This window comes from Mus caroli, chromosome 11 (assembly GCF_900094665.2).
Source record: "Mus caroli chromosome 11, CAROLI_EIJ_v1.1, whole genome shotgun sequence".
NCBI classification, from domain to species: domain Eukaryota; kingdom Metazoa; phylum Chordata; class Mammalia; order Rodentia; family Muridae; genus Mus; species Mus caroli.
The window spans coordinates 91824344-91834562 of NC_034580.1; the positions used below are offsets into that span (position 1 = coordinate 91824344).

The 10219-nt window shown below is 45.3% G+C and overlaps 1 protein-coding gene across 1 annotated transcript in view; it reads right to left on the minus strand.

Moving 5' to 3' along the window:
- The window catches only part of Ube2z (ubiquitin conjugating enzyme E2 Z), an 18674-nt gene extending 10397 nt beyond the window's left edge, over positions 1 to 8277 (minus strand). The window contains exons 1-4 of the mRNA XM_029483556.1: positions 7845 to 8277; positions 5864 to 5936; positions 3807 to 3994; positions 1254 to 1365 (exon numbers count right to left, since the gene is read on the minus strand). Of these exons, the coding sequence (XP_029339416.1) occupies positions 1254 to 1365; positions 3807 to 3994; positions 5864 to 5936; positions 7845 to 8167 (696 nt within the window). The 5' untranslated portion in view covers positions 8168 to 8277. The remainder of the gene's footprint in view (positions 1 to 1253; positions 1366 to 3806; positions 3995 to 5863; positions 5937 to 7844) is intronic.
- Between the last annotated feature and the right edge of the window lie 1942 nt (positions 8278 to 10219).

Below are 10219 nucleotides of genomic sequence, written 5' to 3' on the forward strand. Positions count from 1 at the left end.
GTAGGGAAGTGGGGGGCGCTATGGGGGACTTTTGGGATAGCATTGGAAATGTAATTGAGGAAAATATGTAATAAAAATATTAAAAATTAAAAAAAAAAAAGGGGGGAAAAAAAAAAAGAAACTTACAGCCAAACAGTGGATGGAATTTGGGGACTCTTGTGAGAGATCAGGAGGAAGAATTGTGAACCTGGAAGAGGAAAAGAACTCCACAGGAAGACCAACAGAATCAACTAACCTGAAACCCTGAAGCCCTGAGTATGAACCACCAACCATAGAACATACACAGGCTGAGCCTAAGCCTCCCCGCACATATGTAGCAGATGTGCAGCTTGGCTTTCATGTGGGTCCAGGACAACTGGAACAGGCCTATCCCAAAAGCTGGTGCCTGTACCTGAGATATGTATGTCTAGCTGTGCTGTTTTGTCTGACCTCAATGGAGAGGAAGTGCCTAGCCTCTCACAGACTTGAAGTGCTGGGGTTGGTGGATACCGAGGTGGGGTACCCACTCAGAGGAGAAGAGGAGAGGGAATGTCTGTCCTAGAAAATATTTGTTATTTTATGTGTAATGTAAAGAATGCTATATAAATAAATTTCTAACAGATATAAGATTAAAAAATAAATAAATTAATTAATTAAAACAAAACAAAATCCTAAAGTAGGCTCAAAATGGATTTCCAAATGACAACATTTACCTTAACTTAAGTAAGCTAACACATGCCAAATACTTAACAATCTTATTGTAACATTTGTTTGTTTCCTTTCTTCCTTTTTTTATTCCCTTTTTGAGACAGGGTCTCAGTATGAAGTCTTAGCTGGCCTGGAAATCACTACACAGACTTTAACCTCAAAGAGTCACTAGCTTCTGCCTCCCTAGGACTGGGATTAAAGGTGTGCATCACCATGCCCAGCTGATATTGCAATTCTTGCAAATAAAGAATATTTATGGGCTGGTGAGATGGCTCAGTGGGTAAGAGCACCCACTGCTCTTCTGAAGGTCCGGAGTTCAAATCCCAGCAACCACATGGTGGCTCACAACCATCTGTAATGAGATCTCACTCCCAGCTACTGTGTACTTACATATAATAAATAAATAAATCTTTAAAAAAAAGAGTATTTATGTCGGTTTCCTTTCTCTCTATACCAGTATCATGTGGGAGCTATCCTAGGTAGAAAAAAAAGACTCTTTGGGGTAGCTCAGAGCACCTATAGCCCCTGATATTGCAGGTCTCAGCACAAGGCCCAACAGTCTTTACCTGTTCAAAGCCTGGTTCGTTGTGGTAGGGATTCTCAGTCATCAGGGACTGGATGGAGATAAGCACAGAAGAGATGCTCTGGGCTGGGCTCCAGGCAGGGCCAGTCCACGTACTGCAAACACAGCAGAGGAAGAAGGTGATGCAGAGAACAGCCAATGAGCCCTGACAGCAGCAGCATCCTACCATTAACAACTCACCGTAAGTTGCTCTTTCACTATTAAGACTTGGGAAATTCCCAGCCTCTGGTTTACCCTCATTCACCAGAATAGTCAAATGCCTAAATTCTCTTATCAAATTAGAGAGAAGAAAACAGAGAGCAAGCAAGAAAAACAACTTTGAAAACTCTATTTGATCTAGAAAAGAAACAGTGGCCAAGGAAGGCCATCCTACCAAAACAGGAACCCAAGTTAGGGAAAATAAAGGCTGTCTAAATGTTAACCTGTGACTTCAAAGAGCTTATAATTAGTTATTGGTGACAGAGTTGGTGAAAGGAGAGCAGCTAATCAAAGGCATAAAGGTGACTGAAGCTATTGCCTATGAGGATACACGCTGAAGTTTATAGACTCAGCTTTGTTTATTACAAGCAGAGTCAAATTTTCTGAAGACACACAACTCTACTAGGACAGAAACGATGGCGCATTTTCAGAATGTGGAGGGTCTGACAATATCTAAAATAACAGATAGAAAACAACTTGAACACCAGGGAAAATATCCCACCCCCACTCACTCCCACTTTTAAGACTGGGTCTTGGTACACAACCTTGGCTATTCTTAAATTTAAAAGCAATTCTCCTGCCTCTGCCTCCTTACACCACTCCTGGCTAAACCACATTAGGTATTAGAGTGGGGCACTTGAATGTCAATGCCTTCCTCCCTTTATTTATTTAGAGACAGGGTGTCACTTACTTATTAATTAATTAATTAATTATAAGTAGAGTGTCACTAATGTAGCCCTAGCTGTCTTAGAACTTGCTAAGTAGACCAAGCTGTCCTTGAACTTACAGATACCTGTCCTACCATGCACGACAGGTATTTATTTTAGCTCAATTAATTAACAAGATGGTATGAGAGATGGAAACAGAACACAACCTCAGCCACGACTGGCTTAAGTTAACTAACCACTACCCTTTCCCTTCTATACTCAAGGAAGACCCAAGTCTGATTAGAAACTGCAGCGACTGCTCTCTTCCAGTGCTGTTGCCCACTTTCCATACGCACTTCCCATCCACAGGGTTAGCTCTCACAACATTATTTCAGCAGTTAGTCACCCTGACAGTTACTTCCAGCTATGAAGAGAGGGGATTAGGCCAAAAGCTAATATAGCCAACTAAAACTATGTAAGAACCTTCGTACTCCACGACTCTGACCTGTAAAATTTCTATTTCAGGGTGGAGCTCTCAATACCGTGCAACAAACTTCTGTGGCTTTCACTCAACCACCATCTTTGTAGGAGCTAGTATCCAGGATGGCTTCATAATAGCTTACTGAGGGAAAACCTACTACACACATACTTTCAAGAACAAACTTCATACCAAACCCATGACTTAACTTCCATACTATCAAGGGATACATATGCAACCCAACCCCCCAGCAAAGATACTAATGTAGCCTAGTAAGATGAAGGACTTATTATATATAATCTCCTTCAATGGAACGTTCCAGCTGCCATAATCCCAGAAGAGTATACCATATCTCTAGATTTGAGAGTTCTAGGGAGAGAGAGACACACACCACATTTCTAATGTGCTTCAGCTGCCTTTCTCACACACAAACCTAGAAATGTGCTGGATGCAAGAAAGAAACAGCATCAGGAGTTACAGCAACTTTCTCACTATTCAACCCAGATTTACTCTCTACCTCAAGGAAATGTGGACTGCAAAAGGATCCAAAGCAGGCTACAAGACATTCTTCATTCTGAATATCTTACAAGTATCTTGATAGGGAATGAGTAAGAACTCCACAAAGCAACTTCCCAGTAGGACCTGAAGGGTATATGTGACACCCGTTTCATTTCTAGTAGTATTTCCAAGCACTTAAAATTTTTTTTATTCAATTGTTAAATTATCATAATCATTATTAGCACCACTGCCTCCAAAGGCGCCCATTAAGAGACTCCAATCAGATACCTATTGCATGAATACAACAGACCTGGAGCCTTTCTCAAGCCTCTGGGGAAAAAATAAGGACCTAATGTTTCCTAAGGGAGTAGTTCTCAAAGGTGCATAGAGCATAACCATCCGTATGGCCTCTAAAAAGCAGACAGCTGCCACACCCCAGAGCTTGAGATACACTTGTAGGATGGGACCTTCTAATCTGCAGATGCGCAGCTCAACGACTGCACTAAGTAAACCATTTCATGAGACAGTTCTTACATGTAATAACGTGATCTTATTCCTTTCCATCTAGAATGACAGCAGTCACGTGCCACCCTGAGAACTGAATACTCAATCACTTCTGTGCTGTGGGTTCAGAAGAGGAGCCCTAATTGATGAAGGCTGCCCTAGAGTGATTATTTGCTAATCCCAACTTGGCCTCTTCCAAGTCTCTCCTTACCCTAGAATACTCAAGCAGACTTTCCCATTGCGGTAGAAGTTGGGGTTGAACCTCACTGTGTTATTGCCCGTTGTCATCAGTTTGACCCGAGGTGGGTGGATGGGATAGTCGGGTGGACACCGAAAGACGAACAGGAAGAAACCCCCTTCATAAGGAGTGTCAAATGGGCCTGTGATCAATGCATGAATCTGCAAAATAAAACCCCATCTCAAAATTGTGAGGTGATGCCCCACCACAACCCCTCCTAGTTTCCACCTGCTCCCCCCACCAGAAGCAGTCACCAACAGCATGCATTGCCTGGTGTTTATATTCCACATCCTTCCCAGACACAATGAACCACCTGGGCTCACTCATGTACATAGGTCTTCAATATAAGGAAATCCTATTATAGTGGAGTAAGCATCACACGCCATACTCAGAGGTTACATTCAAAAGTTAATGCCCAAGGTAAAAAGTGACCCTTGTCAATATTACCTTAAAACAAGTTTTGTTTTGTTTTTCCCACCAGACCTCCCTGATTGGTGTTAAGGACAACAATTGGAACCTAAATATATCAACTATACAGTGTGAAATTAAGCTTATACATTTAGGAAATCAGTACATATTTTGACTGAGATGCTTGGATTTGCCAAGGTTAATCATGCTTATGATGCAAGTCCATTCTCTGTGTGAGTGTGTGTGGTGTATATGTGTGTGGTGTGTGTGTGTGTGAGAGAGAGAGAGAGATAAGAAGGGGAAAAGGGGAGACCAGCACCAACAACAATGCAGAGCTGATAATTACATGGATGCAAAGGCTGTCTGTTTGCTTCCTCCAGAGGATCAAAACTACCGTGTCAAAGATACAAATAAATAAATAAAATTTCAAGGTCTACTCATGGCCAATAGACCATCCCCCCAAAAGTTTCTCCAACATTGTTATAAAATAAATAAACCAGTATTCCTTAAAACGTAACATTACGTTCAGTTCTCTTCTTCCACAAGCCATAATTATTCCATTATTGAATACAATTTTTCTTCAAGAACAGAAGCAAACCTGAGCTGACTAAATTCTATGCTTTTTTTTTTTTTAAAGGCTCGTAACTAATGATTTAAGTATGCTCAGAATTTAAATAGCAAGAGGGAAAAGACCATGTACTCTCATGCCCAAATCTATAATCCTACTCTGCCCTGGCAACACGGTAGGCTAGATTCTAGTCTGCAAACTCTGGAAATGGTAAAGTAAACTGGCGTCAATTTCAAGGCCTCAGAGATGAGCATGCCCTAGCATTTGAATGGAGACAGCATGTCGCCGGAAAAATATTTCCAACCACATGAAAAGAAAAAATAATAATTTAAAAGAAAGTCTATTCAAAATTAAAAAGTCTGTAACAATATATAAGCTGAGTTTTTACTTTAGGAAATCTGAACTCACTGTTTTTTACCTAAAACCCTAAATTTAGGTTATCTGACCCCCCCCCCCATCAGTTTATGTCCAAATTCACTCCCAAGAATAGAACATTTAATGACAGAGAAGCCTAGGTATAAATGCCAGAGGAACAAGATTATCATGTATAAGTCTCCTATGTGGAGGACAAGAGAGGATAGGTCTCTGGGGTGAGAGATACTGCAAAGACCAAGAATCAGTACCAAACACTTCAGCCAAGCCGGCCTCCTGCTTCCCTGCCCTGCACCTGAATTGCTACAGTCAAAATCAAGATGCTGAGATGGAACAGAGACAGGGAGTAGACTGGGTAGGTGACCACATGTATCACCTAGAGTGGAGCAGTTGAGAGGAAAGAGTGGTCTGTTAACAGCTAAACTGGAACAAAAGGTACAGCTTGTCAATCAGAGGGCTTTCTAAGCCTAACAATACCTGTGTGTACCCTAACAACAGACCTGTTTAAAATTCCGCACTACCTCTCATTATATATAACCAGCCACTTACTTTATTGGGGGTTTGATTTCTTCATCTGTAAAATCAGAGAGGAAAGCTGAACTAATATTTTTAAGGTCTTTTCAATTTTATGGGCCCAATTTTTGCATAATTCCCCTGCCCCTTCCCCCATCAAGTTACCTACCTTAGTCATGTCAACAGTGTCGGGCACAACGAACATTCCTGGAGGAGGCTCCTTATAAATGGACATGATATCCCTGTATAACACCAAGAGGAGGTAGGAGGAGTGAGGAAGGAAGAGGGAAACCCCCTGAGGGGGCAGCTATTATCACCTCAGTGAGCCCAGGGTCTGAGACAGTGCTGCTTGGTACTGAAAATGTTTGCACTGCCTCCGTGGCTGAGAAATCTCAGCTCAATACTTGTCAGGCAGGCAGAGAGCAAATTATTATCAAAGGGGCATTGTTTCCTGGGGGGGGGGGGAGAGTTACTCAGAGAGGACAAATAAGCCAACATCCCAATGGTATCAGATGGCACCCTGGAAAAGTCATATCCCATATACTCTCACTTCTTCCCACGTGGAAACTCACTTACTTCCCATCTCCCAGATTCCCAGGTACTACAACTGAACACAGAGGTCTTCTCCATTGGGAGGGCTTCATTCAGTTCACTACAAAACTCATTCCATAAACCATATGGGTTCGCTTTGCTGGTAAGGTAAGGAGAAGAATGAAGCCAGCGGGAGCAAGTCTACCATGACCTGTGTGTCCAGGAAACTAATAGGACAGTTGTTTTGAGGAAAAGGGAATCCTCTGAAGTGACCAGAATCTCATCTCTGAAAGATGACATTTAGTAACTAGGATGAATGAAACTTCTGGGTCAGTAATCAACTAGAATGGATCAGTTGAGAACTGGCTCAGAAGAAGTCAATTATGAGGAAGTCTGGGGACACAGTAGCGTAGCAGAACAAAGAAGTTTGTCCAGGCCAAACTCAAAGCTGTATCCAGACTAAGAGAATCAAACAGCAAAGGAGCTGAGAGCTGTATTCTGAGTTTAAGTTAGGGGTGGCAATAACTGTGAAGTTGTTCCGTGTCCAGCACTGTGCCAGGTACTTTATACGCATGGTGTAGTTTTTTATTAAAAACTTGGAAAATATGTAGCCGGGCAGACACCTGAGGGGACTTGGAATGTTTGGGATAATATCCAGATAAGAGGCTAAGATGAAAAGACTAAGTCTGGTCACCAGGAAACAAGTGTCAAAATTAATAGCTCAACGGTCTTATCCTTTGCCATGCAATAGGTACCAGACTAAGTGAGCACTTTTGCAAAACATATTTATCTATGAAGCGATACGATCTAAGATCGGTCACCCAAGACACAAGCACAGAAAGGCCCTAGGCCTTTTGTTCCTATATTTGAACAGAGTACATCTGCTTCACAAAAGTAAACCAGACAACCTAGGGAGTAAATACAGGAAAAAAAAGTTCTTGATTAGGATGTTACAATCCAGAGTGATACTGAGAGATGGTAGGAACGCAGTTTCAGGGACAGGTGTGAGGGACAGTTTTGGGGTGATTGGAAAGGGGGTTCAAGAGATGATCTGGAAAAGTCAGGGAGGCTCTCTAGACCCGTGGAAAGGGCCATATGGTGGGGAAACGAGGTAAGGAAAGATAAAAAGGAAGACTGACTGGAGTCTGCAACTGGGCAATGCAGGTAGAGGATGTTCCAAGCAGGGACTCCAGATGAGATGGAGAACTGATGGGTGGGGCCTGAGGGCAGCCTTTAGGTAAGCTGGAGGGGTAGGTTAGAGGGGAAGTGCGAAGGGCGGGACCGAATGTTACAGAAGAGCAAAAGGGTCAGGTTTCGGGAGAACGGGAGGGGGTAGGGATAGGGCATCCGGAACGGAGCTGCAGGGCTCAGCGGAGGTCGCTAAGGGGCGGGGTAGGCCCGAGGGCAATCGCGGATCTGTTTGGGCTGTAGGGCCGGGCGCTGAGGAGAGGGCGGGAGGGAGGGAAAGGGCGACACTAGGGCCCCCGTCAGTAGAGAGGCCCGCAGGGTTTGGGCCTGGAAGACGTGAGGCGGGAGAGAGCCCCGATGGGGAAAGGTGGGGGGCGGGGAAGGTCGAGCCCTGGAGCTCCGGGGTGAGGGAGGAAAAACCCCCGGCTCACCGCTTAATCCGAAGTAGACACTGTGGCGCGGTTCGCTCGCCGTCCCAGTCCGAGCTGAGCGTGGGGTCCCAATGGCTAAGCAGCGCGGCCCCGTGGGCAGCGGCCGAGGGCGGGAGTCCTGGCAGCGGAGCCAGGCCGCTCCCCGGTCCCCCGGCCCCGCCCGCCGCCGCCGCCGCCGCCCACACATCCGGCAGGAAAGGCGGCCCGAACCCGCCGCCGCTCCCGCTAACACCGACCACACCGGCAACACCACTCGCCCCTGGGCCAGCCGCCCCGGCGCCAGCCGTCGCCGTCGCCGCCTCCTCAGTCGGACTCTCCGCCATCGCTGCTTCGCTTCCGGGACTGCTCAGCAGCACGTCCGCCGACCAGAGCGGCCGCTGCTCCCGCACCACCGAGAGCCGGGCCAGAGTGTCCCCACCCTCGGCTTCCCTAGCCCGGGTGGCGCTGGCTCCGCCCACCTCCGCCCGGACCAGCGAGAGGCGTGCTGCCAGAGCGTCCACCCACGGTCCTCCAGAGCGGGGGGCGGGGGCTAGCGGACTAGCCGCCGCTCCAGGCCAGCGCAGATTCTGCGCCCCGCTGGAGATGCTGGCAGCCTACCACGGTTAAAGATTTTATGTTGGAGAGTTGATGTCGGAGAAGAGAGTTCAAAGAAGATGGAGAGAGTCACAGCTTCTCTTTTAAAGGGAGGGACCATCTATGTTCAATCCTAGGGTAGGACTAAGGTCCACCTTCCCTGTAGGGCAATCGAAAGAAGAGCTTGAGTAGTTTAGGGCCCTTCACATCCCTACGGCTCTGTGCTGTATCATGCCTGGTCTTCTCTCCCATCGACTACTATTGTCGCCTGACTGCGGATGGACTAAGAGGAAGAACGGAGTCAGAACGTGCGAATAAAAGACCACCTCGTTTGAGTTTATTCTATTTTTATTTATGAAGGGCATACTAAAGGCCAGGAGCTGTTGCTAGGCATTGCCCTGGAGATAATGACACAGAAGTTGACAGCTTGGTAGGAGTCAAGCATCAGGCTTGATTCCAAGCTCAGTACCTTTTCTAGCCGCTAATCCTGGAGTACCGGCTTGAAATTCTCAATTTCTTAGAACTATATTGAAATTTGTAATACGAAAATTAACTCTGTGACTAAGGGGAAAAGACTTTAACCTTGTTCTACTGACAGGAATATGAGTCTGTGTGTGTGTTTGCTAACTGTAGGAAAACCAGAGGTACCGCATGACTGAGAATTTACACAACCCTTTCAGCTGGTCTGAGACAACATCCATAACGAACACATTGATACTCTATAGCAAAGTGTATGAATGGTTTTTGAGACAAGGTTTCCATATGTAGCTGCTTACCTCAGCCTTCTTAGTGCTGAGATGACCGGCATAAGCCACCACACCCAATGAAATATTCAGATTAACTTTAGTACATTTATGAAGACTCATTCTAGAACAAACACACAGAGCCTCACTTTGGATCTTGTTTCCCCAACATTTATTTTTTTTTTCTTTTACTCCCGAAGAAGCCTGGCTCCTGGGCTGGCGAGATGGCTCAGTGGTTAAGAGCACCAACTGCTCTTCTGAAGGTCCTGAGTTCAAGTCCCAGCAACCACATGGTGGCTCACAACCATCTGTAATGAGATCTGATGTCCTTTTCTGGTGTGTCTGAAGACAGCTACAGTGTACTTACATATAACAATAAATAAATCTTTAAAAAAAAAAAAGCCTGGCTCCTGTGGTGGCACAGCCTGTAAGCTCAGCATTAGAGAGGCTGAGGAATGACGAGGGAAGTGAGATGTAGGATAGTTGAGGCCACAAATTGAGTTCAAGGCAATCTGGGCAACAAAGGGACACCCTGCCTCAAAAACAAAAACCAACAAGTGAAAAGCCTGGGTTCTGGACATTTGTGAGTTTTCTCCAATGGTCTGGGGGCAGGGGGTCTGGGAATAGTGAATACATTATGTTTTCAAGCTGCCATTAATTGAGTGCTTAATACACATTGTTTATCTGCTTTATCTTACTTGTTCCTCTCACCAGCTCTGTGATGGAAGGAGGACAACAGACAGACAGAAGGTCAGTCACACACACAGGATCACACTGAGAGCAGGGGGCAGAGCTGCATCTGGTTCCAGATGTTGTCCTTTTTGCTACACAAACACATGCAAGTACCTAGGGCTCTAGCTTGTGTATTATTTGTGAATTCAGCTTAGTAGAGTTCATCTTAGGACCTTAACATGAAATAAAACTCATCAGTATACTATTTTATAGAGGTTCCATATTAGCCAGGTGTGGTGGCACACGCCTTTAATCCCAGCACTCGGGAGGCAGAGGCAGGCAGATTTCTGAGTCGAGGCCAGCCTGGTCTACAAAGTGAGTGCCAGG